A 26,113-nucleotide genomic window follows, 5' to 3' on the forward strand; every position below is an offset into this window, starting at 1 on the left:
ATGTTTCACCGTTTTTACGACTTTAGGGTGTGGAAGGAGGGAGCCCCCCTGTGGAAAAGTCAGCCCATAACGCACCTGGTGCCCAGGCTGCTGGCGCAGGACGCCTCTTAGTTCCCATCTTGAACAATTACCAAATAAAGAGACGGGCGCTGGAAGCAGGGGGAGAGTCTGTCATTTCGGACACCCGCATAGTGTCTTCAGGAGGTGCTCTCTCTCTTTCCTACCCACTCTCTCCAGTTTCTCTGAGGCTTCGTCTTTTATACACATGTTTATGATGCACAAACATTCCTTAGTACAATAAAGACGCTTTGAAGTAGGAAAAGGCATGCTTGGAACCCCAGCTTCAGGCCTATTCCCATACCAGTCGCTCAGATGTCATCCTCCCCTCCTGAATGTAACAAAAGATTGTGATCTCTCAGCCGGACATTCCTACAGGACACGAGGGCAGGAGGGGATGATCAGATCAAAGGTTAGGCAGGCGATAAGATCGGGCACTTCGGCTGGCGTATCACGGTTTTGTTATGCTGGGCAGGGAAAAAGGGGGGTGTACATCCACGAGGCTTGGTCTTAGGACTTGGGACCGGGTCGAAAGGCCAAGTGCAGCTGGGGGTGGGCTCGTCAGCAGAGGGGAAGGGTGTTCTTGGGAGGAAATGGGGGGGGGGTGTGGGTCAAGCAGGAGTGTTACTTCTAGAGCAGGGTCACGCAGAGGGAGAGGGTCTTATGGCCGATGCATGAGCAGTGCGCGCAGGGAGGGGTGCCGGGGGTTTAACAAACGGGCAGAGAGGCCATGGAGCCTAAAATGGCTGTCGTGTACGTGTGTGCATGGGTCTATGCTGGCGGGATAACACAGTCAGTGTTTTGCGATATCCGTTCTGCATACAACAAGGGGTACAGTGAACACAAATGAACGCCGCTTATGTGCATATACATCGCCATTTTCAACACCCCTGCTTAGACTTGGGTATGTAATCATGGAGTCTATTAATGCTGTGTGTGGGGCTCTGTGTGTGTGTGGGGCTCTGTGTGTGTATGTGGGGCTCTGTGTGTGTGTATGTGGGGCTCTGTGTGTGTGTGTGGGGGGCTCTGTGTGTGTGTGTGTGGGGCTCTGTGTGTGTGTGTGTGGGGCTCTGTGTGTGTGTGTGGGGCTCTGTGTGTGTGGGGCTCTGTGTGTGTGGGGCTCTGTGTGTGTGTGTGGGGCTCTGTGTGTGTGTGTGGTTCTGTGTGTGTGGGGGGTTCTGTGTGTGTGGGGGGTTCTGTGTGTGTGTGGGGGGTTCTGTGTGTGTGTGGGGGGGCTCTGTGTGTGTGGGGGGGGCTCTGTGTGTGTGTGGGGGGGGCTCTGTGTGTGTGTGGGGGGGCTCTGTGTGTGTGTGGGGGGGCTCTGTGTGTGTGGGGGGGGGCTCTGTGTGTGTGTGTGTGGGGCTCTGTGTGTGTGTGTGTGGGGCTCTGTATGTGTGTGTGTGGGGCTCTGTATGTGTGTGTGTTGGGCTCTGTGTGTGTGTGTGTGGGGCTCTGTGTGTGTGTGGGGGGCTCTGTGTGTGTGTGTGGGGCTCTGTGTGTGTGTGTGGCTCTGTGTGTGGGGGGCTGTGTGTGTGTGTGTGGGGGGCTGTGTGTGTGTGTGGGGGGGGCTGTGTGTGTGTGGGGGGGGGCTCTGTGTGTGTGTGGGGCTCTGTGTGTGTGTGTGGGGCTCTGTGTGTGTGGGGGGCTCTGTGTGTGTGTGGGGCTCTGTGTGTGTGGGGGGGCTCTGTGTGTGTGTGTGGGGGGGCTCTGTGTGTGTGGGGGGGGCTCTGTGTGTGTGGGGGGGGGCTCTGTGTGTGTGTGGGGGGGCTCTGTGTGTGTGTGGGGGGCTCTGTGTGTGTGTGTGTGGGGGGCTCTGTGTGTGTGTGGGGGGGCTCTGTGTGTGGGGGGGCTCTGTGTGTGTGTGGGGCTCTGTGTGTGTGGGGCCCTGCCGCGTGGGGGGCTCTGTGTGTGTGTGTGGGTGTGGGTGTGGGGCTGTGTGTGTGTGTGTGGGTGGCTGTGTGTGTGTGTGTGGCTCTGTGTGTGTGGGGTTGTGTCTGTGTGTGTGGGACTGTGTGTGTGTGGGGTTGTGTCTGTGTGTGTGGGACTGTGTGAGTGGTGCGTTGTTTCTGTGTGTGGGGCTCTGTGTCTGTGGCTCTGTGTGTTTGTGTGTGGCATTTGCGAGAGATTAAGCTAGAAGTCACACTCCTCACAACTCACTAAATTACACTATCCACAATGTTATACTCACTCTCTGCTACTCTCTACTACACTCTAATACTAAAAAGTACTAACTAACTACTGCTCTCTAATATATACTCTATTTTAAAAGTCATTCGCTACTCACTCTACTAAATAGATATACTACTCCATATACTATCTATAACTCACTACACTAAATCTATTTCTATCTACTACTTTTCATTACTCACTACTACTCTGTCTCTACTACTCGCTAACTCCTACACGCTCTCTACACACTATCTACTACTCACTCATACTACACTCCACTAATCTACTCTACTCACTAACTACTATTGCCTACAACTCACTCCTACTCGACTCTATACAAGTATACTCTCTATTAATGAACTAGTCACACTCTACTAACTATTAATCACTGCTAATACTCTCTACTACTCTCTAACGCTTACCTAATGCCATTGTAAATGACAATACCATATATTTATCGGTTTTAAAAAAAAAACAATAAATGAAAAGAATGACATTTGCAATGCCAATAGCTCTAACTTTAACAAAGACGAGACCATTGCATTGTAAATGCTTGTTGGTGATGCTAGAAAGACGCACCTCTCTCCACTGCTGAAACACTCCTATTCTTGCTGGGGTGAAACATGCCTTGGGATGAAACATGCCTTACCTGATAACACACATGCTCCTGCTCTAAGCCACAGAGAGAAACACCTCATATGATCATACACACGCTGTTGCCCTAAGCTACAGTGTGAAACCCTCACCTAATAACACAGAGACTCCTGCTGAAAGCTACAGTGTGACATACCTCACCTGATAACACACTGCGTCTTAAGTCTAACCAACTTTTCTTTGGTTCTCACAGAGCAAGTTAAAAACTGAGAAGAAGAAACTTAAACCTGAGTTTGAAAAACTGTGGCAGCTCATGAAAGAAAAGGAGCAAACACTGCATGAAAAACTGGAGGAGATGGAGAAGAAAATTCCCATGGTAGAAAATGCAAATATTACCAGATTTTCCAATCAAATCACCTCTCTCAAGGCCCTGATAACGGAGATAGAAAAGAAGTGTGAGGAGCCGGCGCCGGAACTCCTGAAGGTGAGATACTGTTTGGTAAATAAAACAAAAGAAGGAAGTGGAATATTCATATTTTGTGTGCCTTATTAAATGTATGAGCAGAACACATATGATCTCCTGGGTGGGTCGATGCTAAGTGACTCCACGCACTCTGACAGCCGCACACAATATACAGACATGGATTATTTACATTGTCCACCTTGATGCTGAGAGCCCAACTCAATATACAAACAGTGGAATGTACAGTGACCTCTCACCATGTTATATTCAAGTTAATGCAAATCACAGAGTATGCAGTTCCTGGGTGGTGGGGGGGGAGGGGGAATGGAAAAGGGGGAAAAAGGAGGGGGTGGAAGGGGCCATCTGTGTGAAGTCCAGGCATTCGATAGAGAGTGCGTAGTCTCACTGGGAGTGCTCCAATAAGGAGCAAGGGCCCTCGCACACCCCAAGGGGTGTCATTCTTCATCATAGGGCAGCTCCTCGTTAGGCCGGCGCTGCAATACCCAATGGGCCCCACGGGGGGGCTCTTTGCCGGAGTTCTTTTCTGGTTACTGTTGTGAAGCTAGGTGTTATGAGGGAGCTTGTGTGTGGTGAGTAGAAGTGAACAAAAGTGCTTGTGATCTAAAAATGGCTACAAGAAACTCCAAGGGTAATTGTATTCTCTGGGTTCTTGTGCCGTATGTTAACTGAGGGGGGGGGGGGGGGGGAATTATACCCGCTTGGGTCTAGATAAGTGTGTATGGTGTGTGAATGGTCGACATGTTTCTTGCCCTTTAGTGTTGCAAGCTCCCGTGTGAGCCAGGTGCGAGTTGGTCCCGTACAGTGCGGATCCTCAGTCAAGTTTCCTCCCTGGCTTAATTAGCGATTACTCTGGCCTTCCATGGTTGGGGCAGTCACATTCCTCAAATGAGGTGCATGTCCACAAGAAGGTAGACCAATTTTAACCTCTCACATTTTCACACTCTTGAGATTACCTTCAAATCCAGGCTATAGGGGAAGAAACTTTTGAACAATACCCAGTCACAGCAATAGATGTATCCTAGGTCCTGAAGAATTGCCTAGATCCGTTTAAGCAAGAAACATGTCGACCATCCACACACCAAACACACTTATCTAGACCCAAGCAGGTATAATTCTCTCTTCCCCCACCCCCTTTCAGTCCACGACTCATTAGTCGTTTTTAACACAGGGCACAAGAACCCAGAGAATACAATTACCCTTGGAGTTTCTTGTAGCCATTTTTAGATCACAAGCACTTTTTTTCACTTCTACTCACCACTCACAAGTTCCCTCATAACACCTAGCTTCACAATGGCAACCTGAAAAGAACTCCGGGAAAGAGCCTCCCCGGCGGGGCCCGTTGGGTATTGCAGTGGCAGCCCAACAAGGAGCTGCTCTATGATGAGGCTAAAGAATGGTGATGGATTAAACCCAGATCAGTTGACTGGGGGTGAGCGTTTGATTTGCTCAAACGCTCCGTCCATCACCCCCTTTGATATCGGTTTGATGTTTCAAGTGGAGGTCTTTTTGGTCTTTTGATTGCTGACTCTCAATGCAGGGTTCCTTGACGTCTGCGTTCTTCCCTAAACATCTTGCTGTGTGTTCAGGGTTCTTTCACTTGTCAATTCTAGCTTTTGTAGAAAGGTGGCCGCGAGGTCTTCTGTCTTCTGCCTCTGGTGTGTCATCCTGTTGGCTCTTTGCAGGTGAGAGGCTTGAAGCTGACCTCGGGGTGGATGGCATTGGATCATTGGCCTCTAGATCTTGCTTACTTCGCCAGTGAATTAGAGCTTCTGTGACTTGAGGGCCATTTGTCTCATTTGTTGTTGCCCTGTAGTTCTCTATGTTCAGCGAGGCCCCCCTGGACTCATTCTCTTCCTCATGGGCCCTTTCTTTGTGGATTTTGCCGCTTGTTTTGCAATTTGTTCCCTCATTTGCCACTTAATGCACCCCCTTCATGCCACCCCCCCAAGTTGGACCTGTTCGTGCACTTCCCACTCCCAGTCCTTAGGGCATGAGTGATACCTAAGCTTGAGGTGGGGGGACAGCTAACGAGGGTCTGGTCTTGAGATTTTGTGCTCTATGGCAGCTTTTGTTGCCTCCGAGGGGCTATCTGGGATAATGAATGTGCTTATCAGCCCTTAATGGGGGGCGTTCACTAGCGGTGGCTCTTGATTGAGTGATGAGGCCGTGCTTCTTGTGATCCTTAAGTATGTTGAGCCTGTGAGCTCATTCACTTCCATGACGTCCCTTGAGGTTAGGGGGGCTTCTTTTTGGGCACCATACTTTGGAGCTCCTGTAGGTGAGTCTTTTTGCTTTTCCCCTCTCTCCTCTTTCCTTCTTTCTTTCTTCCACACTTCAAATAGCCTGTGGCCCGTGCAGCTGAAGAAGGCCCTTAAGTGGCCCTTGGTGGTGGCTGACATACCTGACGCCTTGTTTTAGGCTCCTGATACCCCATCAGGGCAAGAAGCTGGTTGCCCATTTCAAACATGCGGGCCAGGTGCTCCCTCTGTTGTTCCCGTATTTTTCCCAGATGTTTCCCCAGTTCGAGATGGCCGGTGGCGGGTGATGGTGGGGTGAGGTGCAAGGGGGAGCAAAGTGCCCTGGCATCACAAGCCACACCCTCACTGTCAGAGCCGCCTCCGTGGGGTCTCACGGGGGCTCACTCATGGTGGAGGCTTTCTAAGGCCACCACGCACACTCTGCCCTGTACGCTCCTTGGATCCGCCGGGTTGGATCCACGGGGCCCCCACAGGAAACCTCTGTCAGCGCCGGTCTGCTGTCGCCGGCTTGCGCACTCCTTGGCTGCCTCGATTGCCTGGTTCACGATCTGCAAACCATGCCGGGATTTGGATTCGGACTTAGCCGCACCTAGCCGGGCCTCCGGCTCGACAGTCCCCTGCCCCCTATAACCCTCTCGAACGGGGGGCCGCCAGGAGTGGAGGAGCGTGATGGCCCTGGGAGGCTGCCGAGACGCAGGGAGAGATGAGCGGCAGGCAGCAAGTGGCTGCTATGATACCCTGCTTCTCCTCCAGAGTGTGCATGCATGTGTGTGTTATGGTTCCTTCCAAAACGGGGGAGAGTAACAATGAGCAAGCTATATAATTCTGAATTTGGAATAGGTAATGGCAAGCTCACTGTTTTTTTTTTTGTCTCTTCAGATAAAGATAGAGCCTGCCACAGAAGACTATTTAGTTTGAAGAATAGTAGCAATTTTATATTACAGGTGACAGTTAGTTATAGTACAGAGTGTGCAACATTTATGTCCACAAATTGCTGCTCGCCAGCAAAAGAAGTTTGATATATTACTGTGACACCCTGAACAGCAACCAAATTCCTCACCAATATAGCTTAGGGAGGGATTAGCGGTATAAATCTCCTTATTTTGGTCATACGCTGTCACTTTTAACTGATGCTCTGCTCAAATATTTTGTTGAGTAGTTTACAGTCAAGAAGCTTCCTGAGAAGTAGCTCAATGTAAATGGCACTGGATGATGGTGAAAGAGAACATCCAGGAAATCCCTACAAGGGCGACAGAGAACATCCATTCAAGGGGGATAGGGAGCATCTCTCGGAGGGCAACAAAAAGCCTCCCTCCGATGGCGACAGAGAGCGTCCCTCCGAGGGTGGCAGAGAGCGTCCCTCCGAGGGCGGCAGAGAGCGTCCCTCCGAGGGCGGCAGAGAGCATCCCTCCGAGGGTGACAGAGAGCATCCCTCCGAGGGTGACAGAGAGCATCCCTCCGAGGGTGACAGAGAGCATCCCTCCGAGGGTGACAGAGAGCATCCCTCCGAGGGTGACAGAGAGCATCCCTCCGAGGGTGACAGAGAGCGTCCCTCCGAGGGTGGCAGAGAGCGTCCCTCCGAGGGTGGCAGAGAGCGTCCCTCCGAGGGTGGCAGAGAGCGTCCCTCCGAGGGTGGCAGAGAGCGTCCCTCCGAGGGTGGCAGAGAGCGTCCCTCCGAGGGTGGCAGAGAGCGTCCCTCTGAGGGCGGCAGAGAGCGTCCCTCTGAGGGCGGCAGAGAGCATCCCTCTGAGGGCGGCAGAGAGCATCCCTCTGAGGGCGGCAGAGAGCATCCCTCTGAGGGCGGCAGAGAGCATCCCTCTGAGGGCGACAGAGAGCATCCCTCTGAGGGCGACAGAGAGCATCCCTTCTGAAACTCTCGAAGTTGAAGTTGTTTATAATGACCATGACCTGTCAATGTTGGTACAAACATGTAGTTCACCAGTTAATCTAAACACATGCTCAAATGCCATTTCTGCTTCCAGGAAAATGCGGCGATTTGGTAACCAAGCCCCAATTAAGCTAAAACTTTGGAGTATAGTTTTGTGTCAGTGTTGAGAAATGAAATGGGGCCAGTAAGACCCACTGTCCAAGGGAGGTTCATTCATTATAAAACTTAGATTCCCTGCCAGTCTATTTAAAAGGTTTATTAAGCTATCAAACGTTGGATCCTACTTTGATGAACAAACATAAGGCCATGGGACACGTGCTTATTATTCTAAAATGTTACTATCCTGAAGTCGTACTGTATTACTGTTTTAGCGTCGCTTGGCCTTCTTAGATCCTCTCAGAGGTTGCATGGTACACTTAAAAGATGAAGGTTACGTTTTGCCACTTGGTGGCAGTCCTCAATCAGAAAATACTTATTTTTGTGGCTCACTCATCTGGCTTCCCCTTGTGATTTAATCTTCCACTGCTCCTTAGGTTACCTCTCTAGACCCTTTAATTTTATGGCCCGTTTTCATTATGTTTTTTTTTTTACCATATTCTGAACGTCTTCCCGTGTATCACTTTTGTCTGTTTACAAGGTTAATGTACTGTCTTGTTAAACATCTTAAGAAAACATTAATACTGTTAAACAGTTTATTATAATAACCACTACTTCCATGCAGCGCTCCTCGCGCTGGTCTTTGCTACTACCTTGGCTGGGCATGTTGAGGCGGAACCAGTAGAGCTAATGAAGGAAAAGAAGCAAGGGGTAGCAAATGACCAATCACTGCATGGCTTAATAATAAAGCTATACTCTGATTGGCCATGTTCTTCTGTAAAGCCAAACCTCTCACCCCAATGCTGCCTTCATGACTAGGCCTATTCCTTGCCTCTTGAGACAATCCAGACGCTGCTCCACAGCATTAAAACAGTGTCTGGATTGGCTGGAGCAGACAAAGTCAGCGCTTCTTCAGAGACCAGGAATACTGCGGTTGTGATTCCCCGGCTCGCTAACGTGTTTGTAGGAGAAGCCTTATGTGCACCTGTCAGGTTGGTCGTAGGAAGACACCCGTTCAACCCGACATGCACACTTACACGTCTTCAGACCCAGACGCTCTTCCAGTGCTGTCTATATTGATGCCCCACCTCCGCCCACTCATAAATTAAGTCTGCTGCCTGCAATGTGCACCTGGTCTGAGGATGAAATAAAAGCACCCCAGTCGGGAATATGAACCTTCTAAATGCATTTTAGGGGCCAACGGGCAACAAATACTGGGCGGCGATGCCCCGACACCCCCATAGAAAATCCACCACTGAATGAAATTACATCTACTACATCAGGACTAGAATTTTGTGATTGTTGTACCCCTCTCCCATGTGTCATGGTTTTACTCCCATATGCCAAGAAGCATTTCCAATGAGCTAGTGCCATCATTCTGCCATGGGTGCCCCCTTTGCCAACTATTTCCTCAAGTGTGCCAGTATTACTTAGTTGGTTCCCATTATGTTAAGAATTATCCCGAGCATGCCAGTAGCAGTATTTTTCACATGTGCCTGTAATGCCAACAATTGCCTTCAGTATGCCAGTGGTAGAATTTCTCCACAGGTCCCTTTATTAGCCACAAATTACCTTTTGTATGTAAGGGCCAATGGCAGACTAGCAAGAATAACATCACAGTCTGTGGCTCACCGGTTAGAGGCGGCAGACCCAGAAGCAGAGGTCGCCCCGGGACCAGGGTTCGATTCCCGACGCGGCAGGGTACGGAAACAATGTCAGCAGGCTCGATAAATCTCGCCTCGGTGCCTCTCTGACCATGGGGTCATACGCTGCAACTCTGGGCAATAGTTGCTTAATCTCCACTACGGCGGCCCACCCACTGCGGGATGCCTGGCTTTCACCCTGGGAATACCCAGTAGGGGTTATCTCACAGGGAAAAACCAGGACGGGTTCCCAAGGCAAGCGCCTTGATGCCTTCGGGTGATACGTGCGCTATATAAGTCGCAATACATTTACATTTACACTATTTTTGATGCTCATTCTACCTCACTCATACTTACTGACCCCCAATCTCACTCACTGCCTTTTAGTGGCACTCACTCACTTTTACTCACACAAACTCATGCTCACACTTACAGACACAAACACACGCTTTCTTTCACACAAACACACTCCTCCAGCAGCACACACACTACATACATTTAAAATTTTTTTTGACATAAAACATCTGAGACTAAAGTTCTCATTCTAAATCCTGGCGCCTAATTTTTTTATTATTCAAATAGTGAATAATAAGCTGGTATTCACTATTAGTGTAATTAAGAATTGGCAAAAAACAAAGGTGAAGCATGACTCCCTTCAGGATAAGCTGCCTCTGTGTTCTTGGTACTCATTTTGCTACCTCTGAAGCCACGGCTTGCACAAGCAGTGCAGGGGTCACAAGGGGCAATCCAGGAGTCGCAGCTGTGACCCCTGGCAAGCCCTATAGGATGCCCATGCATGTGACCCTTTTGAAAACATCATACAATGTGTCAAGTGACCCCATTCAGAATATCAGAATGTGCTGCGTTTTGTGACTCTATTCAGAAAAACACTGTGCTGTGTCGTTACCATTCAGAATATCAGTTTCTGCTATGTCATGTGACCTTATTCAGAATATCACAATCTGTGCTTAGTCATGCAATACCGCAGAGTGGGCTGTGTCGTGAGACCTCAGTCAATGTTTTATAACCATGGATAGATGTGTTTCACTCCTAAAAATACTGCCATAACTTTAACATCTTCTCTGGAAACTGATTTTACTGTGTTTGTTTATCTGTTTTGCAGGATGTCAGAAGCACCCTAAGCAGGTAAGGCTGGCTTATTATCCTCCTCTCTGTGTGTAAGGAGCAGGTATCCCTGCTGTTGTGTGTAAATGCCACTACTGAGCTCACACAAAGTGTTAGTAAACTTTCAGTTCCTCATGAAATCACTTTGCATCCTCAAAAAATAAAAAATGAAGTCCCCAGAAAATACCTTTTATTCCTCTGGAAATGTAAGTCCTTGGAAAACTTCCACGCACCAATCAGGAAACTCTATTAAATGTTCATAAATCCCTGCGACCTGTCAGAAAACTCTTTAGAGTCCTGAAATAATTGCTACAAAAACGAGCTGCTGTCTACACAAAACATATTCGTATCTTTAAAACTAAAGTCCTAAGAAAAGTACCCTGAACACACAGAAAACGCAAGCACAGTCTGGAAAAGTCCCCTCAGGTTTTCATCAATTCAGAGTTGTGCAAAAACTCATTCAAAATTTCCTAACTAGGATGCAGTCTTCAAACTATCCCTTCAGTGCTCCCCAACATCATTGAAATGTCATTAAAGCCATATTCAGGCCTCAACCATTAGTAAATTCCCTCCAATCAGAAGAGGTCTCGTGCAGTTCTCATAAACCTCATTGCAATCCTCAGATCTGCTCCTAGTCCTAAGAAATCTTTCTCCGGTCTGCAGTGACCTCCCTCGAGTCCATAGATTCCTCTTGAGTCTTCAGAAGCCTCATTCCAACCCTCAAACCTCTGTCCAGGTCACTGTCCTCTCAGTCCAGCTAGCCAACTTTTGCTGTATAACTGGGGTACCTTTAGGAGAGTGTTTTTTAGCTTCATCAGATTAGGAACGAGATACGTTGCGGGTGTAGCCTGGGAGGAGAGTGCGCCCGAGGAGACTACATGAGAGGAAGATAGTTGGGAGATCGTCTCTGTCCGTCGGTTTGCTGAGAGATTAAGCTGTATCTGTTCATCCCGTCCTGTGATCTTTGTCTCCTGAGCCTATCTCAGGAGAGGCGACAGCCATTACTACGCGCTTTTTACACCACGGTACCATTACAACGCGTCAATCACAACGCAAGTCGTTACAGCGTCTTGCGCTGGATGGCGCTATGCACTAAGGAAATGCATGATTTACAATTCCAACACCTCCCTACTGTAACGTAGGCTGGAGTTGGAATAGTAAATCATACTATTCCAAAATCCAGCGCCTCCAGAGCAAGTCGTTGTAACGACTTGCGTTGTGATTTGACGCGTTGTAATGGTACCGTGGTGTAAAAACTGCGTTGTAATATCATACATCCTCTCAGGAGGCCCCCTCCGCAACCTTTTGGACAGGAGGTGGTTTTTCCTGTTTCTTCGGTGGGTACATGATGCTCATTGAAATGTTTTCTAATTTGCAATATCTTTTTGCAAAGTATTTCTGTTGAACTTTTTGTCTCTAACTTCTTATTTTTCTTAAGCTGCTCGATGTTTTTCTAAATGTTACTTGATCTGCATTGCATTTAAATGTTCCTTTATGTATGACTACCGTGTAAGCACTGTTGACTGAGTGAATGAGTATTTTTTTCAAGACTAATGAGATAAAGTTTATTAAGTTTACAAATGAGTCCGTGGTTATTTAATTAAAGATTTAAACTGTTTTTTTAGTTATAGTCACCATCCACTACTCTAACTAATGGTCCATCGACCAGAGGAAAGAGAGTTGAAACTAGTGATAGTTAGGAATATGTAAATCAAATCTATATATGAGGTACAGTACTGTATATAAAAACTGACAAAATAACCCCCCCCCCCTAATCCAGCGCCTGTCCTCTGGGATCATTTGTAGGTAATGTGTGATGGGCCCCGTTGCTTGGTAAGTGGTTTATGTGTTGAATTTCCTGGTCCCTGGTTCAAGAAATAGGGTCGTACTGGATCAACCTGTTCTGTGAATAGGTTTGATTGTGTTAAAATATCCGACATTTGTAACCATGTACTACTTATTGCTCCCATTGCGGACAGGGCCGGGAATTTTGGAGGCGGATCTTCATCTCCTGTTGATTTGCCTTCATTTTTTTCCATTTCCTGTCTGTTTGTTTCCAGATCGTGATCTTGTTTACCACACCGTCTTGTACCTGCAACATTTTGTGTGGTATTATACTGTGCCCTCGATGTAATTGAGTTAAAGCTCGATTTTGAGTTTAACGAATTAACTAAATAATCCAGCTCCAGCATTTGACCGGACGACATTGAAGCATTAAATGACTCATACGAGACTTCAACTTGCTCGGATTCTGAATCATCGATAATATTCGGATCTTCATGTCCGTATATCGAATCTTTTTCCGAGTTTATTGCTTCATTACTTCCTACATTGCTTGCTACATCTATTTTATCATGTATCATTGATTTTTCATTCTCCTTTTCCACCTGATGTAATCAAAAGATCTCCTCTATTCTTATTGCCTCCTTGGGTGCTCTGCACGACTGGTGTGATTGTATAGGTAATGAGGTTTTCTTGGCTCGAATCGTCGGTGGAGGCGCAACTTCTACCTTGGATTTATTCATGCCAATCTCATGTCTCGCTTTGACATTATCTCTAGGGCCTAAACCGGCCATATTCTCTTTTTTCCCAAAGCATTCCTTGATTGACTGCTGTTTCAAGGCTGGCGAATCTGTTGAAACTGTTATATCGTGTGATAACTTTCTTAATATGTCTCTTGATCGGGCTTGCAGTGGTGTACCACGGGCAAAACTCCTTTCCACATTTCTCTTTTTTTACTCTGATACCACTGTGTCTACCTTTAGGAATCGTTGTTTTCAAGGTAACTGGACTTGTACCGCCCCCAATACGGGGCCCCTTGGACATGCCCTCTTTGGGGTGTCTCACTTTACTTTGGGTTCTGCTGCTTGTACTTTGCTTCTTCTGGACCAAGGGTTTTGCTGATCTAGTTTTCATCATCAGATCGTCTCTTCTTATTTTTTCAATGTGAGGACACTGCCTATAGTATGATATAACAGTTACAGCCGCCCACCACTCGCTGTACTTCAACTGATCTCTGGAAGCCGTATTCTGCCCTTGTTTTACATAACCCAACTCAATCGGTGTCCAATGAACGAGCTGTAGTAGTAAGGCCTGAACACATAGGGGCAGAAATGCGAAATGGTAAAGAGAAAGCAGGGCCTCGGACACAGGCACGGGGAGCAACAGCAATGTGGGGACAATGGAAATATAAGGAGTTATCTATACTAATATAATAAAGAGAGAGCCCAAACCTTTGAGGCGGGTAATCTCAAGAACCACAGCACCAATCACAACACCCAATACAGCGTTAGAAAGGGCAGTTGCAGCAGAAGGACATAGGCTATGCAGACGCCCACCATATGCATTTAAAAGGTAAAAGAACCGTGCCAGCAAAGTAGTCCTTTGTGGGCGTGTCTGCGTTGTGCTGTGGGCGTGTGTTGGGGGCGTGACAAACGCCCTTCATGCCATGTCTAATATCGTGTGCTGTCGGCGTGGGCGTGTGCGGGGCGTGGGATTACGGAAAAAAAGCGAGCGTTGTGCCCAATATTTCATTGTTTTTTCTTCCCAGGTTCTGTACATTCCAGCTCCAGGTGTCCACCCTGCTCCCTTTAAATACCCCTGCACCCCATAATCATAACCTACCCTTACTCCTTAAAATACCCCAACACCCTTAAACACTAACCCATCTTAACCCTATAAATATACCCTGTACCCAAAAACACAAACCTATCCCTAAACCCTAAAAATACCCCTGTACCCCAAAACCTAGCCCTGAACCCTATAAATACCCCTGTACCTCATACCCCAAACCTACCCCTGAACCCTAAAAATACCCCTGTACCCCAAAACACAAACCTAGCCCTGAACCCTTAAAATACCCCTGTACCCCAAAGCCAAAACCTACCCCTGAACCCTAAAAATACCCCGGTACCCCAAAACCCAAACCTAGCCCTGAACCATAAAAATAACCCTGTACCCCAAAACCCAAACCTACCCCATAACCCTAAAATACTCCTGTACCCCAAAACCCAAACCTAGCCCTGAACCCTAAAAATACCCCTGTATCCCAAAACCCAAACATAGCCCTGAAACCTTAAAATACCCCTATACCCCAAAACCCAAACCTAGCCCTGAACCCTTAAAATACCCCTGTACCCCAAAACCCACACCTACCCCTGAACCCTAAAAATACCCCTATACCCCAAAACCCAAACCTAGCCCTGAACCCTAAAAATACCCCTGTACCCCAAAACCCATACCTATCCCTAAACCCTAAAACTACCCCTGTACCCCATAACCCAAAACTATATCTGAACCCTTAAAATACCCAAATCAATCAATCAATCAATCATAGCATTTGTATAGCGCGCTACTCACCCAGAGGGTCTCAAGACGCTTGGAGGAGGGGGGGACCGCTACTGCTCGAACAGCCAGGTCTTGAGTTGCTTCCTGAAGGAGAGATGGTCTTGGGGTCAGGCGGAGGTGGATGGGGAGGGAGTTCCAAGTCTTGGCAGCCAGGTAGGAGAAGGATCTTCCTCCCGTGGTGGCCCTTCGGATGCGAGGAACGGCGGCGAGGGCGTGACTGGTCGATCGAAGCTGGCGGGTGGGGGTGTAGAAGGTCAGGCGGTTGTTGAGGTGTCTGGGGCCCTGGTTGTGGAGGGCTTTGTGTGCGTGGGTGAGGAGACGCAATGTGATTCTCTTGCTGACGGGGAGCCAGTGCAGGTCTCTCAGGTGTCCGGAGATGTGGTTGTGTCGGGGGATGTCCAGGATGAGTCGTGCGGAGGCGTTCTGGATGCGTTGGAATCTTTTCTGCAGTTTGGCTGTGGTTCCGGCGTAGAGGGTGTTTCCGTAGTCCAGTCGGCTGGTGACGAGTGCCTGGGTGACCGTCTTCCTGGTTTCGGTGGGGATCCATCAGAAGATCTTACGTAGCATGCGTAGGATGTTGAGGCATGACGAGGAGACGGCGTTGACTTGTCTGGTCATCGACAGGGAGGAGTCCAGGCTGAAGCCCAGGTTGCGTGCGTGGTCCGTTGGTTTGGGTGCGCTGCCCAGGGCCGGGGGCCACCAGGAGTCGTCCCATGCGGAGGGTGATGATCCCAGGATGAGGACTTCCGTTTTGTCTGAGTTCAGTTTCAGGCGGCTGTTCCAAACACCCCAAAACATATACCTCAGTACCCCAAAACATATACCCCTATACCCGTACATGCCTTATCCAAACATAAAAAAAAAAAACATGCTTTTACCATTCATGCATTTACAACGAATTTCGTTGTAAATGTATGCGTGGTAAAAGCATATAAAATGTAATGCCATGCGTTATAATGGCATTGCGGAGTCATGGCACTTTCGTAATGAAAGTATGCGGGGTGATGGTATGTGGAAAGAAAGTTGCGGAATAATGGGTGTTTACCCTCCCCCGGTAAGTACATTGGTGGCACGGCAGCCCACATCTCCAGCAACATACTCATATATTTTCACCACCCATTTGAAAAATGCACAGATCTCTCTCATTGATGGCCAGCACCGACATACACTTTTAGACACACCTCCCGCCACAAGTTCTAGAATTGCGAACTTTAGAGCTGGAGAGCTACGTTCGATTCTCGGCATCAGCTCAACATCCTGTGATTCCAGGCAAATCGCTTTGTCTCCCCGTGCCTACCACAATGAATGTGTTCTTCTGTAATGTAAATTGTGCTCATGCCATGTTGTCGAGTTTGCGCTATATAATATTGCAAGGAAAAATAAAGTAGGGAAACTCGAGTTCACACACTACTGAACACGCACTCTTAAGTGCATCAGCAGTGCACTGTGAATCGGAGCGTTTCACAGGCCTGTCACAGATAAGAATTGCTATCAAAACAAAATCCTACAAAACCATATACTACTGGCCGGCAGCAATTCATACCCGGACAACGTCGTGAAGGGATATATATATATATATATATATATATATATATATATATAGATATATATATAGATATAGATATAGATATAGATATTGATATCTCCTACTGGCGGTCGCCAGTAGGTAGTTATAGTTAGGATTGATTTCCATAGGGAAATCGCAACATTCTATTTGGAATAACTTTGGCGCCGGTTGAGGAATCAGCCTGAATTTTTCAGCAACTTTGCCTCGCGGCTCTCCGCTCCTTCCCTGAAAGTTTGGGGGGGATTCGTCAAGCGGGGGCCGAGATAAAAGGGGGGTCCCAAAACGTGTTTTCCCCATGTTAATTTCCATAGGGCGGTCTGTTTCACTTTTAGCTCGAATGGCTGAATGGATTTTGACCAAACTTGGCAAAATTGTAGGGACTGGTAGCCCGATGTGCCTTTGCTATGTCTCAAGACAATTTTTTTTTTTTCGATTTTCGCGGGGGGAGCGCCCGATACGCGCACCGGGGAGCGTACCATGGAGATAAAAATATGACAGAGTTTTAAAAAAAATGTAGCTTTTTTTATAAATTGGAGGTAGTTCTGAAAAGAACTTTTTTTTTTCTTTTTGTTGTTTTATATTTTTTTTTATACTTTTTAAAAACGATTTTATGTTTTTTTGGGATTTTTTTCAGGGGAAAAACAAAAATAGGGATTCCAAAACTGCTCAACAGGAGCAAAAAAATTTTAAAAATTAGGGACGGGGAGGGCAGCGGTGTTCCTGTCTCTTTATAGCAATGAGTTCAACGTTCTGCTCCCCATAACAGAGGAGTACCTCACAGTCCACGCACAGAAATGTTATGCCTGCGAACACCGGCTGTACGTTAGGGAACATTCTTCCACGTGGTGTTCCTGAAGGTGTTGCTCCACCAGTGGAGGTGCTGCTGCCATCTCTTGGTAAATTCCGTGCCAGGTCCCTGACACTCTCCCTGGAATAGTTATTTGGGTTTCTTCTCTGGACATGCCTAATTAAATTGGCATTTCCAAAGCTATATTTTTTATTAGGATTGCCTCTGGATAAAATACTGCCACATATCTTGTAGGTTACTTTAGCAGCATTAACTTTTTTTTTTCCTTCAGGGATGTCAAAATTTTTCCAAATGAAGTGGTCCTTTGTTTTGTGGTGAGGAGGGTCCTCAGGCAAAAAACCATCAGAATCACTGCTGGATGACTCCCTTGCAGCCCTTGCTGTAGATCAGGAAACTTTGAGAAGAAGATAATGCACAGAACACCTCTTGCTCTCTCCAAGTACAAAGCAATAGTGAGAGAAATGGGTGGGTTTCTCAATATTTTGAAAAGAAAATGTTCTGAACCAATGAAAAGTGTTATTTTGAAGTCACATGGCTTGACGCGCTTACGCTACGCGCCCTGGGGCGCGTCCCGGGGCGCGTAGCGTAAGCGCATCGGGGCGCTTACGTTGCGCGATCGTATACGCTCGGTCGCTTCCGGGAGCGCTTATGCGGTGCGTCATAAGACGCATCACGCGATACGTGTCTTATGACGCAAGGCGTCGCGGATACGCGATACGTCACGATGTTGTTTTAGTTCGCGGCAATAGCGCTATCGGGACGCTCACCGGTTCGCGCCCCGGGGCGCGCCGTAATATTGCGCGTACCCGTGCGTTCACCGGTACGCTCCCCGGGAGCGCCCCGGGGTTAAAAAAAATAATAATAACATAGTTATACAATATAAAATTCGTTTTAACATTTTTCACTTTTTATACCTATATAGATTTGCTATTAAAAAACCATTGACATTCACTGAAAAAACCATAGGTTTCACACCAGTTATAGTTAGGAATTAGCATTAAAAAAACTATGAAATTCACTGAAAAAACCATAGGTTTCACACCAGTTATAGTTAAGAATTAGCATTTAAAAAAATCTATTAAATTCACTGAAAAAACCATAGGTTTCACACCAGTTATAGTTAGCTGGAAGTTTTACTCGCATAAAACCATTGAAATTCCCACGTTATAGTTAGTTGGACTCACTATAACTTGCACGTGCAATGCACTGCTGATGACGTCACATATTACATCACTCATGACATGGTCAGTGACATCACTCATGACATCACTGATGACACCATCCTTGTGACAGAGTGACAGACCTCCTTTCACTGTAATGTAACCTTTGAAACACATATTGAAAAATAGAAACTAAAATTTTCAAAAAAATGGAGATACCATACCAGTTACAACAACCAATTCAATAATTCCACCATCTATATACACATCCACTCATTCACCAACAGTTCTGTGTAGTCACTCATACATATACTCAGTCATCATATATAGTGATTACCTATATATCCTGTTACACAACGACAGTCATCCAAAAGTTACTCACACACATACTCACACATGCAAATAAACTATTGAACATCCATTTATTTGCATATACAGCTATACACACACTACCACCTTACTTCTAAGGAACCTTATACATACTCTCTTAAAGAATCACTTATAGAAACACATACTTATTTAAAAAGGAACTCTTACAATCCCTTACTCTCACATATACTCACTTATATACATCAATATTCACATATACTACATTAAAACATATGTAGTTACTGATAAAGACAATAGTGAGACAGTAATTCAGTCAGTAACACCCACATATACACACTCATCCACCCATACAGTCCTGCACATATGCTGTCTTCAAAACACATACAAAAAGAGAGTCAGTCACTCATACATCTATGTTCTAAGTAATAACCCCACCAAACATATAGACACTCATATTGATATTAAAAAAAAACATCTAATAACCCATATACATACACATGTAGCTACTCACCAACCCATGCAGCCACTTATACACAAAGTGAAACACTAATCCTTATATTTAAATATTTAAACATTACTCACTAATATATGTATTCACTAAGATACACTTAATAAGCGATATATATATATAGATAGATAGATATATAGATATATATATAGATATATAGATATATATATAGATAGATAGATATATAGATAGATATATAGATAGCTATATATAGATATATATAGATAGATATATAGATATATAGATATATATATATAGATAGATAGATAGATATATAGATATAGATAGATCTAGATAGATAGATAAATATAGATAGATAGATATATAGATATATATATATATATATATATAGATATATATATATATATATATATAGATAGATAGATAGATATTTGTTTTTTCTTGCAGAGTGCATTCGTGCAAGGGGGCACTGCCGATATGAGAGCCCCTCTGAGTTGTGCTTTTTTTAAGGTGGGCGTGGCAGAGTCGCCTGGTTTTGTATAATAATATCCATCATCATGTGGAAAACAAATTAGACCCTTGCCTATCTCCGGAGGTGTTTTTTTCAGACAGCAGAAGGGCTGGGTGATAAAACACAATTGTAAGGGGGTACAAATGTACCAACACTATATGCCAACACTAGTAATCTGCAGTTAGTATGTGCAAGTGAAGCTGCATTTCGCATTTGTGCCATGACCGTGCATGATAAAGAATCTTACATCCAGATTGATCCCGTACTTGGCAACATCTGGAAGGTCCTTGCAAGTTACTTTGTATTGCGAATATGTATCAACATGGAATTGTTCTGTACCTATTCAGCTCGAAAACAGTGTCATCAAACTGAGCTGGTGTGCCGGAAAGCCAGCTGCGTCTAAGCAAAGCAGACAATACAGTAAAAATAAATAAATCAAGCGCTGTGGAGGGAGCAGCAGGCAGGGAGAGTGGGCGGTTAGAAATAGCATCACAATCACGTCAGGAGCAGCAGACCGGCACAGATTAAGTTGAATCAATCTGTACTTGGTCCTGGCTCCAAAGAATGGATCGGAGAAAACATGTCGCCGGTACTGGCCAGTGAAGGTGGCTGGCAAACAATGTCTCACAAGGATTTCTACAAAACAGCTCAAAATGACAATGCAGCCTGTTAAATCAAGCAATCACTTCCATGATGGCATCGGAGCTTGGGAAGCAGTAACCTAATTCATGACGGTTTACTGGATGAGTACCTTAATTCCGTTGAAAGCACCTAATGCTGTAAAATTACAAGGGTGCATAAATAAAAACAAGTGATGGCAGAAGGATGTCTAGATAAAAAAAAGTCTCCAGTATGTCACACCGCCAGTAAAGCACCAGTACCTGCGTGCACATCTTCTGTCCGTCCGCGTGCATGCTTTGGAATCCGTATTGATTCCAAAAGGCTCTCGCATGGCGAGAGCTAACACCAGGCAAGACCTAAAAAGTATGGGAACAGTGATGCTGCATGCAAGGGGACTGGGTGAGAGAGTGGGGGCATAGTCTACAAACAAAATATTCTGTCACTTTTTTCAGTCTTTCACCTTCCAGTAACTAAATATAAAATAACGCACAGCTTAGACGAAACTTAAATGCAAGTTATGTGAATCAGTGGGAAATGCACTATACATTATGAAACCTCTATTAGTTAATGCACTGCACCAAATCCTAGATGGTGCAGTGTGGAATAGTGACTTGCATATGTTTAGTGCTAAAAGGCCCCAGTCTGTGACAGAAAGCCCTGTGAACATGCAAGCCATTATTTTAAACTTGCATTACACACAGTATAAGATAGGCTGCTACAGAATGTGTAAAACGTTTAAGATAAAATACTGTTTCCAAAATATTGTTTTTTTTTTTTTTTGCAGGCTGTACCCAGTGTTTTGTTTTTTATAACGTTCTTTTAAAAGCACACACACACTTCACAACTTAGCTGGAAGCTCCCTTACTGAAAAGAATAAACACCCACCGGTTAAGGGAGCCTCTCTCTGTGTGCCAGCGAGCCTCCCCGTGGGAAAAGGACACTCCGAGCCTCTCTTAGTCCACTGAAATTGCTTATGGTCCAAGTAGACTAACTCTGAGGATACATATCCTGGAATCGAAGTAGATGCCGCACTGGAAGGAGTCCTCGATGTGCAGCGGGTCATGCCCATCCGCCACTGTGTTAAAATCGACGATCACCAGAAGAACCTTAATAATTCTGAGCAAACTCGAGTACTAACTACTCAGGTTCAGCAGCCTCACACTCGTGACTGTCTAGATATTTTCCAATTACCATCTCTCTGCCCGACAGATACATCTCTCATCAAGCATGCAAATAGGTGAGAGTTGCCCATATTGTAATAAGCATGTCTAATATATATTAAATTCTTCCTTTACAGCAAGGAACGACTTTATTGACCCGCAGATTAACTACTGACTTTCCAGCCCAGCCCAGCAAATGACAATTTTAAATGGTGTTCATGCGATCAGATGTCCACATACCTTCCCCTCTGTATAGCGTTCTTCGTCGCTTTTAAAAACCCATTACATTTCAATAGGGGGGTGCGCCAAAGTTCCAAAAATAAGTATCACTCTTACGATGCACTGTCAAATATATTATTTGAAGCAGGCTCCACATCAAAAGTTTACGAAACTGTGTGGTCATGTATTGGGCTGGTCAGATTCTGGAGGGGTGTTTGGAATTGCTTGTCTGAGGTGTTGGGATGGGATCTGCCCCGAACCCCTCGATTAGGTTTGCTCCATGTGCTGGAGGGTATAGGTGGCAATATATATAAACGTCATTTGTTGTTGCTGGGGCTTGTTGTTGCCAAGAGAGACCTGGCCAGAGCATGGAAGGGAGAGCGAGCCCCCCCCCCCCTGTGTGCATGGAAGGCTGGGCTGGACTACTGTATGGGACTGAAACGCCCTGTATTTGAGGCCAGAGGATGTCCCCGAAAGCATTTTAAGATATGGAAGCGATGGGCGGAATATAGAGGATTGCTACTGGACCCTCCCGCAGAACTAGAAGAGGAAATACTGGTGGAAGATGTTGGACGGGCCTAGGCGGTGCGTCATACCTAGCACACTACGACAATGTACTGAATGTTTTTTATACTCACGTGCAGAGGGTTAGGGAGGGATAAGGGGAGGGTAGCAGGGTAGTTGGGTGGTTGGGGTTGGTGGGCGGAGGAAGGGAGGGGGAGTTTTCAGTATTTTCTCTTGTCTATTGATTAGATTTTGTACTAATGATAAAACGTGACATGATGCTTGGTGGTGATCTCCTGATTGTGGAGAACCATGCCTTTAATACTACTTAATCACTCAATAAAACTTGTTGTGAAAAAAAAGTTTACGAAACTGCCTGTCGTTTCTGAGAGTACGGTGCCCACCTGTGGACTACTGACATGGACCATCAGTGCATTCAGTATCCTATCATTCATCTTTAACTGATCTTGTAATGGCTGTCATGTTTTCGTTCCGTAATTTTAGCACTTCCGGGTTGCATAGCAACCAATCCTACGGCTGAACATATCCTGGGTGCCGGTTATAAATGGGCATTTTAGGACGGGAGTATTACTTTCCCTCAACCAATCCTAGTGCGTCATACAGCGGTTGTGTGTGATGTCCTCACGTGCCTTTGTCCAGGCTGTGCAGTACAGCTCGTACGGCGGATGCTGCTGTCCACGTTTAAGGGAGTGGGTTGTAACTGGAGCTGCTTCTTTGACGGGGTCCGACACCCTATCTCGGGCAGGGAATTGCCAGACTAGGCTGGAGAGGAGTATAGGAGGGAAGGCGGGAGGAAAGGGAAGGGAAGGACAGAGAGTACAGCAAGAGCAGCACAGGGTATTGTCTTGTATTACAACAGCTATTAGAGATGGGTAAACTAAATGAGGTCATGCGAGCTGAAAGAGATGCCGTGAGCGTGCATCTCAGCTGTCCAGGCGCAAGCTGAAAGAGACGCCGTGAACATGCACATGGGCTGTCAGGGCGCCGTGAGCGTGCACATCCCTGTTCCCCTCTTGCCACCAAACTGACGACTATAGGGCTTGCCAAGGTGAGCAGCGCATGCGCTGCATCGCTAGGCGAGACCTAAAAAGGAAGGACACCGAGGCAGGACTGACCACTAGCAAGCAAGGATTTTTATAGGAGACTGAAACAAATGCAGGAGGATGTCTTTAAGACCACAAGAGAAGTATACTAAAGTATGCATGAGGTCGTACGCTTAAGCTCAGCCTAAAAAGGAAGGTTTAGGCTTGGCCCAAGGTTTATTTTTCCAGGTCAAAATGTCAGTTTAAAACACAGTGGCAGGCCTGAGACACGTTTTAAATGTCTACTTTAGTGAGTGTCATAACAAGTGCTGCTGCCCACTAGTAGCATTTAGTTTACAGGTCCTGGCTAGAGGTAGTACCATTTATTAGGGACTTACAAGGTAATTACATGGATCACTCAGGTGTAAAACAATGTTACAATATTTTCTAGGGCAAATCAGTGGAAGCTGGGGGCCTCTGACTGCACAATCCATGCAGATGAAAGTCCAATGAATTGCATCCCATTTATTACCCATTAAAGTTAATCCAGTTTATGCATTTTAGGTGTAGCATAACCCCAGCAGGGATTGAGAAAATGATTTTGAATTCACATCCTCATGCTGGTGCCAACTTCCAGTGCACAGTGGTGAGTCTTATTTAACACATCTTATTCTACAAAACTATATACACAAAGACGTTTTCCAGATTGTAATCTTATCTATCATTAATAAAATGAATGCCCTTGCTGATCCTATGGAACCCCCATAGGATAAATGAACAGATAGATCCAATAGACGCCACATACAAGTTCAGCCAAAGATAAAGAAAGAATCCTAAGAAGTGGCAGTGCCTCGAGGTTACAGCTTATAGTGACATGAACTCTTCTCTCTGCAGAGGTAGTATGGTGTGCTAATGTCATTAAAAGTTCTATAACAAGGAAGATGGTGTTTACAGTTGCAGGGATTGTGTGTTTGTTGATCCATGGATCTAGAGCACAGATGAAGGGGTTTAAAGTTCTAGGTATTGTGTGCTAATTCCACTGAGGTTCTAGAACGGTGATGATTATTATTACAAAGTTAGCTCCTCAGTCCAAATCCCACCAAGGTCCTAGAGCAGTGATGATGGTGATTACAGTGTTAGCGGTTGTGTGCTAATCCCATCAAGGTTCTAGAGTAGTGATGATGGTGATTACAGTGGCAGGGTTTGTGTGCCTGTCTGCTGCTGTAGTCAGGGTATGTGGGCAGAGATCTTCTAAAGTACTGCAGATTTTGGGCATTCATCATTGCTGTTAATAAAATAGATATGTTCCACTTTGATAGTGTGTAGTGTAACATCCCGAGAAGGATGAAAGGGTGAGTTTGTCTTTCTAGAATTCACAGCTGTGTCTTACAGGTCAGACCGATTCCAGTAGTGAGCACTTACCTCACTGAGCCCTCCTGTAAATTTGAGGATATGTTTTTAGAGGAGTTTTTGTTCTAACGTTCTAGAGCAGCGATGATGGAGTTTGCAGTAACAGAGGTTGTGTGCTAATCATTCCAAGGTTGAAGAGTAACGGTTTACATTTTCTTGTCCTCATATCACTATCCAGCTAAGTAAGCTGTGGGCCTAGACTATTCCACTGGGAGTGTCCAGCGTATGTGTTTACTGAATATTTCTTATAGTTTTACAATTTTGTAGGAAGGAGAACCACCCATTTCTCAGCAAGATAGAGTTGTAATCATAGGATGTTATGATTAACTTTGCCATATCACAAAGGGACGCCATCTTTTATCTACTGAAGCCGACTTGCGGTCCAAGTGCAGTCTACTGACATCTCTTGATCTGAGCCATTCTGATACCTTTGGCAGGTCGGGAGAAATCCATTTCTTACAGATTTCCTTTCTTGCTAGCGATATCAGAAAAAATATCAGCAGGGCCCAATACGAGTTGAACTTGTCACAGTAAGGGCACAAGCCCATGCCAAATAGGCAGGGGGCTTACCTTAATTTCGCAGCCAATAGTTTCTCGAAACACCTGACTTACATACCACTAGAAGAAGGCCAATAACGGGCATTCCATGAACATGAGTATGTCGTCCGCCTCTGTGTGACTGCACTTCTAATATTTTGCTGGTTCTGACGTGATCTTGGCCAAATTCACTGGTGAATAACCAGTAAACTCAATGGAGAGTAAACAAAGGAATCTTTTTAAGTGGTGTTGGTTTGACCAGAGTGTATAACAGATTTAAAGATACTCACCATAATTGCTCTGTAGTCCGCTCTGGAAGATCCTTTTCCCAGTACAGGTATGGAACTAAGATTTTCTCATCTGCTGCGGAAATAAATATCCAATACCACTGGGAAACATCTTTCTTACCTTACAAATGGGGGTGGGGTCGCACACTACTCACTACCGCCGGCAACCCCAGTACACAGCAAAGACAGCAGAAGATCGAAAGATGATGCATCGCGGAACACTTAACTACATTAACCAGAGTCCTTAGGGGCGATACCGCCGGTGTGTGAGTAGTGTGCGACCCCACCCCCCTTTTTGTAACTTTAAGCTCCCTTGAGCCGCCGGCTGACAAGCCTGGGACCCCGCCCCTACGCGCCTGAGTGGTACTATACCTGGCAGATATTTGGCAGCCATCGGCAACCCCAGTACACGGCCTATCCCTGCTGATGAGGGGTGATACCCCGAAACACGTGTCCAGGGATGGCGAAGACAGCAGAAGATCGAAAGATGATGCATCGCGGAACACTTAACTACATTAACCAGAGTCCTTAGGGGCGATACCGCCGGTGTGTGAGTAGTGTGCGACCCCACGCCCCTTTTTGTATCTTTCTTACGTTGTTGCTTAGCTCTCACCCGCTTGAGGAAGTCCTGCTGCACCGAACCACTCACCTCTGACAACTTTTGGAATGACCACCAAGAACATAGCTGCATGTTGTTCAATTTTGAAATCCCCCTCTTCAGAAGATTAAAGAGATCTTGTCATGTGACAAGTGCATCACCCTTCCTGAAGTCTCCCCAGATGGAAAAGTTTTAATAATCCAGCCCGAAAAATTTCCTAAAGAATAC

At 45.9% G+C, this 26,113-nt stretch overlaps 1 protein-coding gene across 2 annotated transcripts in view; it reads left to right on the forward strand.

Moving 5' to 3' along the window:
- LOC144754193 (E3 ubiquitin-protein ligase TRIM39-like) overlaps positions 1 to 26,113 on the forward strand; it is an 81,473-nt gene that overhangs the window by 28,683 nt on the left and 26,677 nt on the right. The window contains exons 3-5 of one of the 2 annotated variants that reach the window (XM_078641777.1): positions 3,074 to 3,304; positions 10,313 to 10,335; positions 23,618 to 23,699. In XM_078641777.1, coding sequence (XP_078497903.1) covers positions 3,074 to 3,304; positions 10,313 to 10,335; positions 23,618 to 23,699 — 336 coding nt within the window. The remainder of the gene's footprint in view (positions 1 to 3,073; positions 3,305 to 10,312; positions 10,336 to 23,617; positions 23,700 to 26,113) is intronic. The other variant, XM_078641776.1, reaches the window with a different exon arrangement.

Source organism: Lissotriton helveticus, chromosome 5_1, assembly GCF_964261635.1.
Source record: "Lissotriton helveticus chromosome 5_1, aLisHel1.1, whole genome shotgun sequence".
NCBI lineage: Eukaryota > Metazoa > Chordata > Amphibia > Caudata > Salamandridae > Lissotriton > Lissotriton helveticus.